The sequence below is a fragment of the Macrobrachium nipponense genome, chromosome 20 (assembly GCF_015104395.2).
Source record: "Macrobrachium nipponense isolate FS-2020 chromosome 20, ASM1510439v2, whole genome shotgun sequence".
NCBI lineage: Eukaryota > Metazoa > Arthropoda > Malacostraca > Decapoda > Palaemonidae > Macrobrachium > Macrobrachium nipponense.
This window is the reverse complement of record NC_061089.1, coordinates 28,330,175-28,349,368: the sequence shown is the minus strand read 5'-3', so window position 1 is coordinate 28,349,368 and position 19,194 is coordinate 28,330,175. Positions and strand designations below refer to the sequence as shown.

The window sequence follows — 19,194 nt, the reverse complement described above, 5'->3', positions numbered from 1 at the left end:
ATTTTCAAATTCCATTCGGTCCTAGAAAAACATAACTGTATAGTCGTGTGATGCTTCGTTTGGAGTAAAATTTCATTTCTCTTTTTCTTAACACTCAGACGAACATCGGGTGTGACTGAAACCAATTTTATGTCTAAGTACGTGTATTTTTATATATAAAATCTTATTTCTCTGTCAAAAGCGTTCATTAAAAGCACGACGCTTTACTGAAGCGTAAAATGATAAGTGCGGAATTGCAGACATTGCAACGCATCCTATGAATTTTCTTCCAAGCTAATTTAACTTGAGCGCCTAAGAAAACGGGACTCGGGTGACGCGCTTGAGGTAAGCTCAGTAATAAGCAAAATCTTGGATGTGTGAAAGGTTGCTTCAGATCGAGTTCCCTGCAGTGATTGGTTTATGTTCTCGAAGCCACCGCTAGCGAGGAGGAGCCTTGCGACTGTGCGGTCACGTATTTACCGTCTTTTTTCTCTCTTTCTTTCTTTCTTTGCACGTTCCTAGCATTGTGACCTACAGACAAAGGCCTGATTGACTGCAGCGAATGTTGCATTTGCAGTTGCACTTACGTCTCGATCGGTGCAGCATTTTTCTGGCGTGTTCTTGTCACCTGGGGAAGCGCATTTGTAGCTTCTGACGTTACATTTGTCTCAGAGACTACAATTGTCGAGATACGATAGAATCATTGTTTTCTGAGAGATGTTATAATTAGCAGCCTTCAATTTTTTTACGGTGGCTTAAAAACAAGTGATGTCGAAGTATACGGAATGTCAAATACAAGTACTGAACATCATTGCACAATCAGTGTAGTCAGGGAAATGACTTTCGGACTATGATAAACTGAAATTAATAATAATAAAAAAAAAAAAACTGTGCAAACAGGAATAAGCATTTCCAAGAAAAAGCGAAAACTGCAATTCAGTTTTTTCGTCGAGAATTGTGTTTCCTCAAGAAAAGCACATGGAATGACACTGTCCAGATGGTTTCATCTTGAAATAACTGTGATAAACGGTACCACTGACACAGTTCATTTAACCCAAATATAATGTTGTAATGACAACATAATTTAGGCAAGCCATATGTTCGTTCACAGCGCCGTCGCAGCTTCACTGTCAAGAGTAACATCAAGAAAGAAGTTCAGTGAAGTTGATTACTGAGGCTCAATTCTGATTGTCAGGCGCAGTCTTAAAATAGATCTCGTGACAGTTCAGTGACTTGGCGATACAATACAGTTTTTACTTGGTTGGATGTTGCATCATCCTCATTTTTCTATAATGATTACTAGAAAAATGTAAAGAGAAATTAAGAAATAAGTGTAACTCTTTCTCAACTAATGTTATCTTAAATGTTTTCTGTTTACAAGAGCAAACAAATAAATTCTTAAAGCTAAAAATAATAAGAGAAAGAACATTATTGTTTGAAACTTAAGAACACAGTGGAACTCTGAAAACTCTTCCAACAAACTTGAGTTTATGCGACAATCTTGTTCTTGTTTTAGAATAATCTAGACTGTTGAGTGAGGCGTTGTTCCCAAAGTAGTCCGCAGAAAAAGGAAATATCCCCAACAACAAAAATATATAGTTTAAGAGTGAAGAAGCTTCAAGCAGTTTGCTGTAAATTTGAACGTTTGTGTTTGTGCCAACATTGTAGCGACGCCTGCATTTCGATTACAATGAAGGTTGCTATATCACGGTACCTTTTGTACTTCATTTATTCACTGGTCGTAGTGGACAGTTATGATCAACACGGGGACGGGTATAGTACCACGAGTAACAAGGAACCTAAAGCTCCAAGACTATTAAGAAAGCGTCCTTTTAAAGCAAATCGTGGTGGTACTAACGATCGATCGATTTTTGCGCAGAATATTCAACCATCAACTCATGATGAACTATTAGTTCATGTTAATGATCAGCCTCCAGCGACAGAAGAGTCCTCAACGGGAACTAATAATCAAGTTCCATCGGCAGGTGAATCTTTAACGAAAGCAAGTCATCAATTACCATTTGACGGACGTTTGTTTGGAACAAGTAATCAAGATCCACTGGCAGCAGAACATTCCATTGGAAAATATATTCAAATTCCAATGTCCAACGAGCTCTTGGCGGAACGATGGAATCAACTCTCAACGACAAACAATGCTTTAAGAGGAGCACATTATCAAACTCCCGGAGCTGTTGAAAATTCAGAGGGAATTTTAAAGGGCAAACAAAGTGTTTTACCGAAGAGCGACAAACTCAGTGAACCAGGATATCAAGTTTCTTTTAATCCCGATCTCGCCATTTCGAATCATCCCTCATTATCCCAGTTGCCTGCAAGAGCTCAAAATACCTACAGCCCTTTAAAGATGACGAGTGGAGACCAAGTGCCAGTTACTAAAGTTTCGGGACCACTTTCAGGCAAAACTTCTCTGCCTACGAAACTCAGGGGTCCTAGTGCATCTCCGAATTTTCCACTTGTGAAACCAGTGAAACCAAGCATTCCACGTGTTCAGACCACTAGTGAGGTAAATATATACAATAAAACTAATAGACCGACAGAGATATATTTGAAAAATGACTACAATGTAATGCCATCCACGTCTTTACATGAAACCAAACCTGACCATTCTGATCACAAGATGAAAGACAGATTTCCCGTTTTTGGAAATGCACCAAATGGACTACTTCCAAACACCAAACCTCAGTTACTTCAACAAAAAAACGTCCTGAACATGGGACACCACGATGTCTCCCACCCCTCAATAAATAGGCATTCGCTTATGACAGACCACAAACACATAATCAGTCTACTGCAAGGATTGCGAAGTCCTACCATTAACAACTATGCAGAGAGTTACTCATTTGGATCGCAAGCATTAACGACTGATAATTCAAACATCCAAAATCAACAGGACATCAACAGGATCGGGTATCCTAATGATTTAAGGAATTCCTCTCCTGAAGGGACGCAGCAGATAAACTACAGACCCTCCCAGGTTGACTCAGCTGGAAATCAGGAACCCTACAAAGCAAATATCCCAAATGCCAATGAGGCATTTACTCCAGTGGGTTCTAGTAATGACTCCACGAATTTCGAGATTTACCAAAACAACCGTCTGTCACCAGGATCTGTCTTGCAGCTTCTACCATCTCCTCTCGGTCAGCATGATTACACAGCAGATGAATCAGGTAACATTATACGTCCAGTGCTGAAAGCCACAGGTAACAAACGGTGAGACATGATTGCCATTGGACACCATATGTTGGGGAATTAGTGTGAGTCGAGGAAAAAAAAATCCCAATTTTTTAATTTCAACATTCGGAGTTATATATATATATATATATATATAAGTGTGTGTGTGCGCGCGCGCACGTGTATGTGTGTATATGTATGTATTTATTGATACCGTCAACAGTGCCAATAGCTTCTGATAGCAAGGATCACATACAGTTATTCTGAACATGTCGACTTAAATTTTTCATATCTCATCAGTCATTTGGATGTATTGGATACGATTGGTTGTAACGTCACTAACGTCACATGTCTGATATCTTACTAATAGCTATTGTGTTTAGGTACACAATGCCTATCAGGTTTCACCATATAGGTTAGGCATATTGAAGTTACATATAAATACTTAAACTTCATGGCCTTCATATAATTGGCTTTGTCCGGTTATCTCTACCAATTTCTGTATGAAATATAGTTCTGCCAGTTTCGGCCACAACCTGTCGCTGGAAATTCCTAGTCTTGCTTCAAGTTATTCAACATGGAACATAACAATGTATACGTGTAAAACATGTAGAATTCCAATGGCAACAGAGTGGATGATGACTTCATCGTGGACCCCGGGGGAACCTAGTTAACAAAGGGACACTGCTCACATCCTTCCCCCAGATACCTGGAAGAGACCGGGTACCCCCATTATGGCATATGTACTTTCCACTCATCTAATAGGGTATTCGTCTCTCATTTTCTCTAGGCATGTCATTTCGTATTACATTTCCTATTAACTTTCTTGAACGTGTTTATCATAAAGTCAAAATCGGGTCCTGATATCGAAACTGGACCTACTTCCAGAAATGCCAAAATAGTTCACTGGAGAGTCCATTGGGTAAAAAAAAAACTGGGTCTATTTTAATAGTGAAGGCAGTTAGAGACTCTCTCTCTCTCTCTCTCTCCCTCTCTCTCTCTCCGCGGGGTCAATCCCTAAATTTGTTGCTGGTTGTCAGTGTCGAAATTGCCGATTTCTTCCTCCTTTTGACCTCTCCGCTTAACGAAGTTCTATTATTTTATTTTTCTCTTGGAGGGGTTGGGCGCGGGATTTAAACGGAATGCTCCTGATGTGTAAACTGGAAGATATGTATTCCTTGAGTTTGCTGTTGTTGGTATGAAAATTTCCGTATTTTGTTCGTTTCCTTTCATACAGTTTCCTCATCTAACGTCCTTCTTTTCTAAGTTAAACCCAGGGTAACAGTGAACTTATCCTACCAGCAGTCACGGTCAAGTTTTGAGTCTGCCGTACTTATAACTGAAATTTACAAAAACTGGTTACTGACCCTCAATTGCAAAATCATTCCAATGTTTATATGCTCGTTAGTCAATCCAATTATCAATGACTGACCCATGACTGCTATTCCAGGTGAAGAATCCACACTTCACAAAGATGGTCATGCTAATCCTGCTCTGCCCGAGGTGCTGGGGTTAGCCAACGGCCGCAATCCGCAGGAGGAGCCAGGAAAGCCTGTGAGAGGAACCGCCTTTGGAGAGGATCATGGAAACATTTACACTCACCTGTCAAACGAGGAAGGTTCGAACAAGAACGTCATTATGGAGGTAAGTTCCTTTAGGCTACTGCTACTACTAATGTCTCATTTCTTTGACTTTATTTATATACTTTTTCTTAAATTTGTTTTTATATCCAGCATAATCAATCTAGGTTAATGAAAATAATAGTTTCCTGTTCATTCATTTCCATTATATAGGGCTGGGGCCGTATCCTATAAATAGAACTTTCTTAATTACCTTCTCTTACTGAACTGTTGCTTCTCGATTTCCTATGATTCCCATTTCATTTTATTTCTTTCTCCCAGTTTCTTATTTCCATCTTTATTTTATTTTATTTCTTTTAGCTGTATTGATTCCAAATTTCCAGGAGTTTGAACAGTTACGAAATTGATCTTACTAGCAGAAATAGTGATAGTAAAGATCAAGTTCGTAACTCTGTTCAAAACACTGGAAATTTGGAATCAATATAGCTAAAAAAATAAGAAATTGGGAGAAAGAAATAAAATGAAATGGGAATCGTAGGATATCGAAAAACAACAATTCAATAAGAAAAGTAATAAAGAAAATTCTATTTTTAGGATACGGCCTCCAGCCCTATATGGAAATGAATGCACAAGAAACTATTATTTTCATTATAACACTAGATTGATTATGCCAGATATAAAAATAAATTTCTCAAGAAAATATATAAATGAAGTAAAAGAAATAAGAGAAATTATGAGGAAAGATATCAAATGAGATATACAAAGAATTTACCGCAGAAAGCTGAGAGAATACACAAGACCGGGCAGGAAGGTGGGCGTTTCCAAGACCTCAGCAGGAATCTAAAGCTGGGAGCGAGTCCCTGTCGTCAATTATGCAGTAAAAACCGTAAAAGTAAAAACTTGATGAAGCAAAAAAATAAAAAAATAAAGAAATAAGCAGATAACTAAATAAATAAACGAAAAAAAAAAATTATAGGCAAATAAGTTGCGTTCTATGGAGTAAGCGACAAGGAGTCCCTCCTCATTTCCTTCGCAAATTTTGTTATCTTTTGACTAGTTATCTATGAAAGTGCCTGTGTCTTTTGCAAATTGTAATTAACGTAAAATGCTTTCTGATCTTAAGAAGAGAACAGAGACTTGTTGAAAATGACGAGTAAAAAGAAATGTTAAGGTTTAAAAAAGAGCCTTGTGCCAATCTAAGGAGATGGCATGCCCACAAATTCGATTTGTGGAGTGAATAACAAGGAACTAGGAACTCCCAAGAACCAAGAATGTTAAAAAAAAAGCATGAGTAATACTAAATAGCGCAATTCAAGTTAAATTTTCCCTGTCTTTTTCCTAGACCAGTGGAACTCAAGAAAAGAGTTTGGAGGAAAAATTGCTGCCTTACTCACTTAACACATTTTCACAACTAACCACTAAAAGAGAAATAATGCAAAATCTAAAAGTGTGATTGCTGGCCGGACATGTTCTGTCGCTTTCATTTATCGCATAGGACTGGGGATAACACCTGCTGAACACCGCGCCTCACGCGGCGCTCTGTAAGTGATACTAAAAATTATTTTCATCGTTCATTAAGCCAGACTGAATAGCAGTTTGCTTTTTGCTTTTCATCCGTTCTGTTTGCTCGCCTCCTACTTTGCTATTTAAATTATTTATTTATCTTACTCATATTTACAAATGTCAAGTAACAAGGAGTGATCCGACATCCAGCTTACTTGGGATGCGTGCAAAATTTCCCCCTCATCTAACTTAAAATGAAGTTGTCTTCGTAATTAATATGCAGACTTAGTACTACTCATAATAACAACAAGGAAATTAAAAACATTCTTATATTCTCAGTTATAAATGGAAACAAAATAACTGAACAGGAACAGCCTAAATTTAGTACACCAAATAATTAAAATGTGCTAAAATCTATGGACAAATGGAGCCTTGTTTCACCAACGAAAATTAAAATGAATATGCTATATTTTATTAGATATAATTTATCTGTACTGTTTAACATGCACATTATTTTTTTTTTTACATTTTCATTCAAATAAAGAACTCATAAATATCCTATCCTAAAACTTCTGTATCTTTAACTTCGAGTGAAACACCTTTTTCAGACCTTTTTAGGCTCTTCCATAGACCTTTCCTACCACCCCAACCAGAACAACAATAACAATAACAAAGTAGTTTGTAGGCTTACTATAATCATAACTAGAAATAAGACTCTTGTTAAACTTTTAATAATAATAATAATAATAATAATAATAATAATAATAATAATAATAATAATAATAATAATAATTCGCTTTCTTTAACAAGTGTTAAACATGTAACTAACGTCTGTTCTGCTTGAATAAATTTTCAGAAATATCAGAAAAAAATGGTACCAGGAATGCAAAAAGTACATCTATTAACACCACTGCTTCGATTTACTTGCCAGGTATTTGAACAAGTATTCAGCGCAGACGAAATGGATACAAACCCTCTCGTGAAGCAGATGCACAACCGTCTTGAATCCCAGCTGAACACCCTGGGAGCCAACGCACTCTCCAACCCGTCCTTCGGCTTTCTGGTCTACTTCCTCTTGCCTTTCGCAGTTATCGCAGTCCTCACCTTCACCCTGATGGGCGTTGCTCCTCAATATCTTGGTCTAATGGGTCTTCTCATTCCTGGTGTTATCATGGCTACGCTTGTCAACGATCACGGAGGTCGGAAAACGAGTCGTGGAAGGAGTGACTCTTATCATGGATTACTAGGCAGCAATGGCAACGCAATTTTGAATGATATCCATCGTGATCTATTAGCGCATTTGGAATCTTATGGCGAAAAGTTTTCGGGTGACATGAGTTCATGATGGAAAATAAAGGTGATAAGACGAAAGAAACTGGATAATACGATTAGTACGCTTACTGTTAAATATTAACGAAAATGAATATTGAAATGTATATCTTTCTAAGAAATGCGGGCATTTTCTACATTATTCAGCCAGATTATTAGAATAGTTTTGGTATTTATGCTATCCATTTTATTAGATTATCATGGCTGAACAGATCATTAATTTCATTTTTATATAAATAAGCTACAATGAAGTATAGAATAATACGTGACATTTCATTCCTGTTTGAATTATGGTCTATTCTTCGGTCTGATCTGAGCAAAACTTAAGATTTGTAACCGGAAAATCTGAACTGATCATCAGCACATTGCCACATGTAGTAAAATCGGATTTTGAGTATTACCTTTTCATTTTTTACGACAAATAACTTCTGAAATAACGATATCTATACTGGGTACAACAATCTAGATTCACATTCGGATGATGACATGATGAAAAACTGTCTCAGTATGAGACAAGGAAAATCATTTTAATATTTTAATACAGAGGACTGTCGCCGCACTAAGTAAGAAATCATACATACAAGTTAAAAACAACGTGCGATATTGCTCGTAGACCTATGAAGAATGCAAAATGAAAATGCTGGCGTATGACCAACATGACACTTTAAAGTAACAGAGTCGTTTCTCTAGCCCAACTCTATCCCAGCCTCTGTAACGGCTCGCTGTTACAGAGCCGTCAAGTCTACCATCACTAATATATGTAGAACGAGAGGAATTAAATTCAGCAAATGGTATAAAGCAACTGCGTAATTGGTCGACCAAATTCATCCTATTCATGGTTCGCCTGATCACTGAAATACTGGAAGATACGAAGGTAAGATTAGCGAACGGTATTCGAAGAATCGTGGCACCGTTTTGTGAAGGTGACAGACTGCTTCTCGTCATTCTGTGGAAGGTATAACAGACATTAAAATTCTTATAAAAAAAAAAGTTTGTAAACTTAAGCCAGAATAAATGACGCAGATTTCATCCAATACACTGCAGGAATAGGAATAGTAAACCAAATAAAATATCTGTTGCAATCAATAACTAAAAACATACATATAGTTATATCTTGAAAGGGCTCAGATTACAGCAAAATGGTAGTTAAACATGACTAACTCATTTACAAGTAAAATAAAATGACATTACGAACAGATTTAGATTCGTTCAGCAACCCTATCGGAAAGCTAAAGAAGAATGGTCGCTATATTATCGTAATGTTCACGTGATGTTTAGAGAGGAAAGTGAAAATAGGAAAGACTTTGTCCAAAACTTATGGCACCATAGGGAAAATATACTTATACAACAACAAGAAGCAGAGGTAAACTAGAACGCGTAGGGGAACCGTTCTAGGATCCAATCCCAATTACCACCACTACTACTACTACTACTACCACTACTCTGAAAAGGAAAGGATAGAGAGATTCTGATAGCATTGAAAAGTTAAGAGAAATGAAAATGGGAAGAAAAACAAACATATAAAATTGACTTTTAGTGGGGGTTGGGGGGAAGGTGATAATAAATTTATCTATGAACGAAAATGAAACAAAAATATATGAAATGAGAAGGAAAGAAAGAAATATGAAAGAAGATTGCAGCGGGAGTACATAGGAAAGGGAAGGGCATGGCAAGGTTTCCCACAAAACTAAGGACGCAGCAGCCCTAGTGCAAATCACAACACGATAAGACTAATGTGAAAGACCGAAATATGAGCAAAAAAAAAAAAAAAAAGTATAAATGTCCTTACGATGTGTTACAGAGAGAAATAGAGACACAAGATAAGTTAAGGGAATGGGAGTAGTAAAAAATACGAAAATGTTAAAAAGTAGAGAAATAAAAGTGAAGAAACTAACTGTATAAGAGCTGCATAGCAAAAATTTCATGCAAACTGTTCATGCGATCCGTAAAACAAGAAACGGAAGAACATTTTATGGTATAAATGACGAGATCATAGAAAAACGAGAAGAAATCCCAAAATTGGGAAGAGTGGAAAATAGCCTCTCCACACTGCTTTACTGTGTAAAAGAAAAATTGCAACAGAGGAAACCAGGACTGACAAAAGAGGAGCTAATACAAATAATAATAGTAATAAAACATTGTCTACACCTAGATGTATTGAAGCAGTAGCTGAGATATAATGAAGGAAATATGACAAGAGAACTTATAATGAAGATATAAATGAATACACAGTAACAAATGAGTTAAGCAAGGGTATACGCAGCACACAGCATTGTTAAGATGATAAAATATAACATTTGAATAGAAATGGAGAAAAAGGGAGACAGGATTGAACCCTTGAACACAGGGTGGTTATTTTTCGATATGGCGAGTTTAAAAAAAGTAAAGGAGAAAGTAAGGATTTTAGTGGAGATGTGTAAGAAGCATGGTTTAGATATAAATGAAGATTAAAGCAATATTCTAGCAAATTATCAATTATGTGATTTGGAGGATACAAAAGGCATAAAAGCTAATAGGAAGGGAATAGCTTTACCACTGATATTATACAGAACTGAAGTCATGAAAGGCAATGGGACTGGCTGCAAAAGTGGAAAATGAGGTGGCAAGGAAAATGCCGGGAGCTCCTAGAAATGCTGTAATATGTACAGTGAAGGGGGATGATAGGTATGTTTAAGGTATATCTGAAATGAAAGTGCGAATCACGAGTGGAAGAAGACGGTTTATGAAGAGAATGCAAGAACGGGAAAATTGTTTCCTAACGTGTTAGCATTAGTAAAAGGGAATTGGAACAATAACTGTAGGAAATATGTGGCAGACATGGTAATAGATGAAAGAATACAGAGGAGATAAAAAAAGGAGATAATGAAAAAAATTGATAGTAAAAACTAGTAGAAAGAAGTCATCAGTAAGAGCAGTTTATAAATCTACATGGAATGGAAGATAGACGTATGAGTAGATGGAATTCTTGGAAACATGACATCATTAATTACTCTACCTAGAAGATACATCAAATTTCCCACCTCCCCAAAAGTAGAAAAAAAAAAAAAAAAAAAACATCACGGAGGTCATTTGGTATGCACGCTACGTGGGCAGCAGATCTTAACCATTTCATGCAGTGGTGCAAGGAATATAGCTCTGACCATAACACGTATAGTGTAAATGTGTAATGTGTCCGCAGCTGTGATTGTGGAATGAGAATTTAGGAGCAAGGAAGGAGTTCAGCAAGGAAAAAACTAAAAGCTATAGAATTACAGCAGCTATGTCAAGTACGGGAGAAAATTTATTAAGCCTATTTTAAGGAAGAACAGAAGAGGGGGGAGAAATATCGCACAGAACGTGGAGGACTAGAGACAAGAAACTAAAGAACGAGGATTAAGGAGCCTGGGAAGTGCCGATACAAAGGCAACATCTCCCAGTTGAACTGAAGAGAACTGAAAGTTCAAGGCTATCAGATTTTGGTAGGCACTGGTCGTCCAATATGGGTAAGTTATAGTTAATATTAAGACTTTCCGTTTGTCCAGTTTTCATTATGCCCGAGTATCTCAATTTTACAGTTGAGAACACACTACAGATAGACTACAACCCCTAGCCAACGAGATCTTAACCCGACGAATGTCCTAATACTTGAATGTGGGAGGATGAGCTAGGTGGTCTAGTAGGTACTGGGATAGCATGCGGTAAAAACTGCCTGGCTGGGTCCATTTCCTATGTCAAGCGAAGGTAGCCAGGTTTTTTGTGATATATTGTATGTTAATTTTATTTTCTAGTCGAGTTAGCTACTTAGTAGGTAGCCTATAGGCTATGTAAGGAATGTGGGACTCTACCCTAGGACATTGGGTACTAAGGTACTGGGTAGGTCCAAGGTCAGTGAGAGTGATGTGTCATTATCGTATGATGGCATGAGTAGATTCTGAAAATGACCCAGTTATGCAATAGCCTGTGTGACTGTTGCTACAATAACCTTGTGTACACTAAGGATGAAGTAGGAATATGCAAGTAGCTACATCGCCTAGTAGGTAGTACTAGTTCAGCTAAAAGGTGAATTACAACAGCATATCCCTATGTTACCCCAGCTCAGGTATGTTAATAAGGTATTTCCTAGGTAGACTTTGCCTAATGAATAACATAGTCCAGTCTATGCTAGACTACGATTATAGCTATTTTAGGCAGTTTCTGTGGTTAGGGGGAACAACCGACTGGACTAGCGGATCCAGTTTCCACTGCGCTTGAAGTTACCCTCTGAAAAAGTACTTTAATGCGTCCTGACACTGGAGATAGTCATCAGTCACGAGTTGTTGGTGATGAGAGAAGGAGCTCGAGACCTCTATTCTCCTTTCGAAGTAAGTATTTTCCCCAGTTAGAAATTAAGGCCATATTTTAAGATTAAACAGAGGGTAATGAAAAGTGTGATCAAACGCAGTGCACACTACCCCCATGACGCTTTCAAAATTTTTACTTACAACTAAAAATGTTTCGAAGATTGACGCCATCTTGATGTTTGTCGAGTCACTTGTGTCAACAAACTTCCCATTTCCTGTGCTAAATCCGCACACCACTTGTGCCCATAGACGTTGGGGCACTTTCATCACAACAATCGTAAACACCGACTTCCAAACACTACTTATCCAAGGGAACTACGATTTTTAGTAGAAGAAGAAGAAGAAGCGTGCACTAGATAATTATTTAAATAAATAGTGAAACGGCAGTATAAGATTAAGAATTGCATAAATATTTTTACATATTCATGATTATTAATTTGAAAATATCATTGTTGAAAAAGTAACTAGATTCCTGACTCAAATATCAACAGTTTTGCTTAGGAACAGTACCTTAGGAGTTCTTCGCGCTCTTCAATTGTTTATCAGTGTTGCCAATTGGTATGTGTTTACCCTCCAAACTGGGTATAAGACTTACACAAAACCGGAGAAATAAGTGAAATGAGCGTATCTATTTGTAGTATATATACATATTACAGTAATTTTATCATTACTGCATTACTATGACAACTAGAATTCATGGAAACAGTTTGTAAATGCATCGGCATATGTGTGAAGCTCCACTAGATTGGCAGTGATGTGTCATTTTTGTGGTCGTCTGCTCATATACTTCAGAAATATCTCATTTTTTGGGGTTAATTTGGTTGCAAAAAAGGGATAATAGACATGAATTAAATAAACATTTTGAAGTACAAAGTAAAGTTAAACTAAATAATGAGTAAAATAAACAATTAAGGGAATAAAGCTTGGCACCTCATAAACCATGTACAGTAGGGCCTCGATAATCGCGGGGGATAGGGCCCAGAACCCCCCGTGATAAGTAAATACCCGTGTTATCCTGGTACCCGCCCTAAAAATTGCTTTAAACTGCCTATTTTAATAATTAACCCACCCAAGACTACTATTTCAATGTTTATAACTGCCTACTTTAGTTCAAGCACCAAATATGTTTTCAACTATCACCTTAAACTAAATTCAAGACAGTTTCAAAGTTATTCTTTCCTATCTTCAATTTTCCCTTCATCAGATCAGCAAACAAAAGTATATTACCTAACAATTCCTTTCTATTTTCATGATTTGGCTGCTGCACCAAACTAAAAGTACACAGTATATCTATTTTGTGAATGAACATATTTATGATTAAAAAAAACACGATTTACTGTTAAGATTACAGCACCCAACTATAATATTAATGTATAAACAGCAAAATACAGCAATAAAAATCTAGTTTTGTCTTTTGTTTACATTTAGAATCAGCTGATGGACGTTTATTACCGAAAGAATTATTTTGGAAAACAATTGTTGCTAAAAGAAACTAATTTATTAATGGAATTATTATTATTTTTAACTTTGTACATAATAGTTTATGATATTATGATACAGTAATTCATATTTCATTGAAAGAGAGAGAGATGAAACATGGATAGTGATGAGATATTCTCATGTATACTGTTATAATGAGATAACCATTGAGTCAACTATAAAAGTTGTATTGAAGCAGTTTCGTAAATCACAGAAAGAATAAAAGACCATTTTGTTCTTTTATTACAATAATATTATATCAGTATTATAGTTTTTTCTGCAAGAGAGAGAGAGAGAGAGAGAGAGAGAGAGAGAGAGAGAGAGAGAGAGAGAGAGAGAGAGAGAGAGAGATTTTGCTATTTACATTCATAGTATTTGAAAATTTGTAAATGAGTGTATCCTAAAAATGCATTTAGTCATGAAAAGAAGAAAACAGTAATTAGTGAATCTTGCTCTATGATAAAATTCGCGATTTCGTTAATTTTCCGGGATATACGTAGTATTTGGGCTTCACAAAAAAAGTAAGTAGTAAAGTGATTTATGACAGAATTTAGAGGATACTTATGTAAAAATACATCGGTAGTTTGTAGAACGGTGTAATCACTATTACATTGTGTAAAGAAAGTATGTACGAATGAGACTAGGTTTGGTGACGTCACGGTGGTCATACGTATTTTTTTTCGTGAATGAATATACATTTATGATCAAAAAATAGTTACTGTACTGCTTAGAGTACCATACTGTAATATTAATGTAATCACATCAAAATAAAGTAATCATTGCATGCTGTAAACATGTAAAGTGTATTTTTGTCTTATGAAAAATGCATTCCCCAAGAAATTATTCCTTGAAGAGGCTTTTTATTATGAAGATATGCCAATAATATATAAGATATGCATTTTATTATGAATATATGACTAATTTATAAGGTAAAAATGGTTTTATTACGATTACGCTTCGTCGCCGATCGCAAACAACAATACGATAATCTATGACAATTATCGTTTGTATGACTGCAGCGTTCAGAGAAGTTGATTACGTTATACCAAAACAATAATGAAGTTCGAATTGAAAATTAATGTTTTCCTAAATGTTACTACTACTACTGTAATTACACTACTACTATTAACATTTCTAAAAGGTTAACCCTTAAACGCCGACTGGACGTATTTTACGTCAACATTTTTTGTCTCTCGGGTGCCGACTGGACGTATTTTACGTCGACATACAAAAGTTTTTTTAAAAATTCGCGGAAAAATACTTTTAGGCGTACCAGCCGAAAACTTTTGAATCACGCGCCTTGGGGGATGCTGGGAGTTCACGGATCAAGGTGTTGTTTTGTTTACAATCGCTACGCAGGCGCGCAAGCGCGAATTTCTTTCTTGCCGCACTAAAAAGTATCTGTGACACATCTCTGGAATTATTTTGTCACTTTGATATAATTTTTTTACCATTTTAAATTAGCCGTTACATGGAGTATTATATATGAAAATGTGCGCATTTTTATGTAGAATATAACAAAAAAATACTCATGATTGTAGCTTTTATCAGTTTTGAGATATTTTCATATAAATAACGATAAGTGCCAAAATTTCAACCTTTGGTCAACTTTGACTCTACCGAAATGGTCGAAAAACGCAATTGTAAGCTAAATCTCTTATATTTTAGTAATATTCAATCATTTACCTTAATTTTGCAACTAATTGGAAGTCTCTAGCACAATATTTCGATTTATGGTGAATTTATGAAAAAACTTTTTCCTTACGTCTGCGCGGTAACTCTTCCGAAAAAAATCATACATGCGATTGTGGTAATGTTTGCACCATTTTAAATTAGCTGTTACATAAAGTTTTATATATGAAAATGTGCGCAATTTCATGCACAATACAACTAAAAACAACCCATGGTTGTAGCTTTTATCAATTTTGAAATATTTTCATTTAAAAAAGGATAAGTGACAAATTTTCAACCTTCGGTCAACTTTGACTCTACCGAAATGGTCGAAAACGCAATTGTAAGCTAAAACGCTTATATTCTAGTAATATTCAAGCATTTACCTTCATTTTGCAACAAATTGGAAGTCTCTAGCACAATATTTCGATTTATGGTGAATTTATGAAAAAAATAACATTTTCTTTACGTCCGCGCAGCAACTCTTCCGAAAAAATCATATGTGCGATTGTGGTAATGTTTGCACCATTTTAAATTAGGCGTTACATAAAGTTTTATATATGAAAATGTGCGCAATTTCATGTATAATACAAAAAAAATAGTTGAAGGTTGTAGCTTTTCTCATTTTTGAGATATTTGTATATAAATCACGATAAATAGAAAAAAAACCACGTTCGGTCAAATGTGACTCTACCGAAATGGTCGAAAAACGCAATTGTAAGATAAAACTCTTACAGTCTAGTAATATTCAGTCATTTATCTTCATCGTGAAACAAATTCGAAGTCTCTAGCACAATATTTAAATTTATGGTGAATTTTAAAAAAAAACTTTCCTTCCCTCCGCGCGCGGATTCTCTGCCACAAATCTCCGAAATGCGTAAGTCCCATTCTCGGAATATTTGCTCCGTTTCATATTAGGCATTTCATAGAGTTTTATATATGAAAATGTGCGCAATTTCATTTAGAATAAAACGAAAAATATTTGAAAGTTGTAGCTTGTCTTATTTCCGAAATAATTGCATATAAAAAAAATATATAAAAAAAATTCGACATTCGGTCAACTTTAACTCGTCAGATATGGTCAAAAACTGCATTTGTAAGCTAATATTCTTACAGTATAGCATTATTCAATCATTTGTCTTCATTTTGAAAGAAATTGGAAGTCTCTAGGACAATATTTAGATTTATGGTGAATTTTTGAAAAAAATATTTGTTTACGTCCGCGCGTTACGAATTCATGCATTATTTTATGATAACATTTTCTCTGTGTTGCTTTTATCGTTTTACAATGTGTTATATACCAAAATGATCGAAATTTAGTGTACATTACAACGAAAAAAAAAGTAACTTGTTACCTTTAACCGTTTTGCGCACAGCACGATTTGAATACAATTATATATGAAATTTCGTTTTTGCGCTATCATATATCGCATTATTTATATATGATAATGATAATTTTTTTAATTTCTGATGGTTGCATACTAAACTTCAGGCAATGACAAAAAAATGAGCCAAAAATGAACTCATAATCTTCAAAACTAAGCACGCTGTGATTTTTTGAAAAAAATATTTTTTCCGCTTCCGCGCTCACTCTGAAACGTCTCCGGCACACGGGAGACATTTTTTTTTTTACCGCTTCAGCGTTTAAGGGTTAAGAATGACAAAGGTGCTGTTACATGTAACTCAATGTTTACATTTCTGCTGGCCGCTCAACTACAAGTTGATGTCAATGATGTGGGATTATTCCATGAATAGGCTATATATTATGAAGATATGCCAATAAAATATAAGGTGAGAATGGTTTTATTACCTTTATTGTCAGTTATATCATAAGTGATCGTTCATGCATTTGTTGGTTATCGGAACTGGACGAGGTTTAGCCTACCACGGATTCATACCAGCGATATAGACTGGGAAGCGGTCCAAGGAAAAACCAGAGATTAACTTAATCCGTGATTGCTGATCTGCGACTAAGCGAGGCCCCACTGTACTCATGTGCTGCCCGTAACTGTGTTTGTGGAGTGAGCGCTTAGGAACCAGGAACCGCAGCATGGTTCAAGTGCAATTTGGAGTGAATTAAGACCAAAATATGTATAATTACAATCAAATAAGCACTGTGGAGTTTCAGTTGTGATGGCATTAAGGATAAAACCACCGATTACAAGGTAAAAAGGAATTTCAGTTCAAACCATGACCCCGGGAATAAAAATGTTCATACTTTCACTAATATAGGCAACAAAATGTTGTTTTATTGTGCTGATTACAACTGCAATCTTGAGTAAGATCAATAAACGTTACATATATACGCTAACATTGTTCAAATGAGTGCCAGGAAGGCTGGGAAAGATGGTGGATTGTCTGTGGTTAGAACGGCCAGCCACACGATTGCCGCCATATTGGATTTCAATACTGCCTTGAAAATATATTTTACGAAGACCTCACATTCTTATTTTAGTTCTTATGGCGCTTTCATATATCACATTATGTTGACGAAACTTCAATCTTTTGAATGGTATGCTTAAAGATGTAATTGTAGTCTTGTTTCATCAATTAAATATTGAGTGAATAAGGCTGATCCACGCGATGATGATGGATCCACTGCGGTGTTTTCCCCCGATTGGGGATACAACCGAGTGGACTAACTGTTCCAGTTTTGGCCTCGTGTTTATCCACCCTCTGAAAAAGTACTTTAACACGTCCTGACACCGGAGATGGGCACTATTCACGAGTCATCAGTGGTGAGAGCAACAGCTCGAGACCTCTACAGAGGTTAATGAAAGTCTAGCCATGCGCAGTGCAAACATACTTTCATGACGCTTTCGAAATTTTTACTTAAAACACCAAAAATGTAGAAGATTGACACCATCTCAATGTTTGTGTAGTTACTCTTGTCAATAAACTTTCTATTCCATGTGGCCAAAGGCCATACCACGTTGAAAGCACCGCTTCTTGTCCATTCCATGTGCTAAATCCGCACACCACTTGTACCCATAGATGCTGGGGCACTTTCTTCACAACAATTGTAAACAGCGACACCATCCATCTGGCATCCCAGGAAACTCACGATTTTTCGGTAGAAAGAAGAACCGTGCACTAGATAATTATTTAAGTAAATCGTTAAACATCTGTATAAGGTCATGAATTGCATAAATTTTTTACATATTCATGATAATTAATTTTAAAATATTCATTGCTGAAAAAGTAACTAGATTCCTGACTCAAATATCAACAGTTTATTCCGACACGTTATACAAACCATCGGTCCTTTACATAAGAAATTACTATTCAGCGTCAGCTGGATCAGCCGTAATATTTACTACTAACAAGGTAGTTTGGCAGTAAATACTTGTCCGATGGTCGGGAGTCCCACCTGACTGGAGGTAAACATACCATTTTGCTTTCGACTGCCGTCGGGTGAAGATGTGTGCTCGCCTTTCTGCCCGCCTCTGTTGTGAGATTGTTATCAGCCTACTTACTTTTCAACCTGTTTCTTAGAATACTAGTGTGAAGTGACTGTAAGTACTCTTATTATTTTTTTTCATCATTTGTGGATTTGCATTGCTAGATTGAATATGCAGTCCCATGAATTGGAGATGCCCTCTTGCCCCCCATCCAACCGGAGAGTGTGCCCTGGAGTGGGAGGCTGTAAGTGTGGGGCTTTCAGGTCCAGCAATGCCGTGGACCCTCATCCATTGTGTACTAGGTGCCGAGGGCGTGAATGCTCTTGGCGTTTAACATGTGATATTTGTGTCTCTTGGTCGGAGGAGCAGTGGGAGCCGTATGAGAAGAGGAAGAAACCGCATAGGGCCGCCAAGGTGTCGTCGGAAAGCTCTCCCTTGACGCCTCTGGTGACTGATACATCATCTTCTTTTCTCCCTCCTCGTCAGCTCCCGCGTATGGCTCTCTCCCCTTCGGGGGATGTGTCCCCCTTTGCCGCTTTGCTCGATTTGTCAAGTGCAGAGGAAGGGCGACACCCCGACCTGGAGTTGTACTCAGGGTCTTCTGTCTGCTCAGGGTGGGATCCTTCCCCCTCTGAGCGAACAGGAACCTCCCCTTAACCCGACTGTTACTTCCTCAGGTGTGTCTACCTCTGCGGGTGGGGACCTTCAGCAGGTGTGGCGCTCGCTGAGCCTTCCGGGCACTCT

The 19,194-nt window shown here is 36.8% G+C and overlaps 3 protein-coding genes across 7 annotated transcripts in view; 2 read left to right on the top strand and 1 right to left on the bottom strand.

The window, feature by feature from the left end:
- Positions 1 to 7,362, bottom strand: part of LOC135224135 (mediator of RNA polymerase II transcription subunit 21-like) — a 70,242-nt gene extending 62,880 nt beyond the window's left edge. The window contains exon 1 of the mRNA XM_064263026.1: positions 7,225 to 7,362. The gene's annotated coding sequence lies outside the window, so the exon portion shown is untranslated. The remainder of the gene's footprint in view (positions 1 to 7,224) is intronic.
- LOC135224081 (uncharacterized) lies at positions 531 to 8,618 on the top strand. The gene is made up of 3 exons (XM_064262994.1): positions 531 to 3,164; positions 4,619 to 4,812; positions 7,183 to 8,618. The coding sequence occupies exons 1-3, from the start codon at positions 1,670 to 1,672 to the stop codon at positions 7,594 to 7,596; spliced, it is 2,103 nt and encodes a 700-aa protein (XP_064119064.1). The 5' UTR covers positions 531 to 1,669; the 3' UTR covers positions 7,597 to 8,618.
- Positions 8,619 to 8,654: 36 nt separating this feature from the next.
- The window catches only part of LOC135224092 (beta-1,3-galactosyltransferase 1-like), a 78,105-nt gene continuing 67,565 nt past the window's right edge, over positions 8,655 to 19,194 (top strand). For 2 of the 5 annotated variants that reach the window (XM_064263016.1, XM_064263015.1), the window contains exon 1: positions 8,658 to 11,062. The gene's annotated coding sequence lies outside the window, so the exon portion shown is untranslated. The other 3 variants (XM_064263020.1, XM_064263006.1, XM_064263013.1) reach the window with 3 other exon arrangements.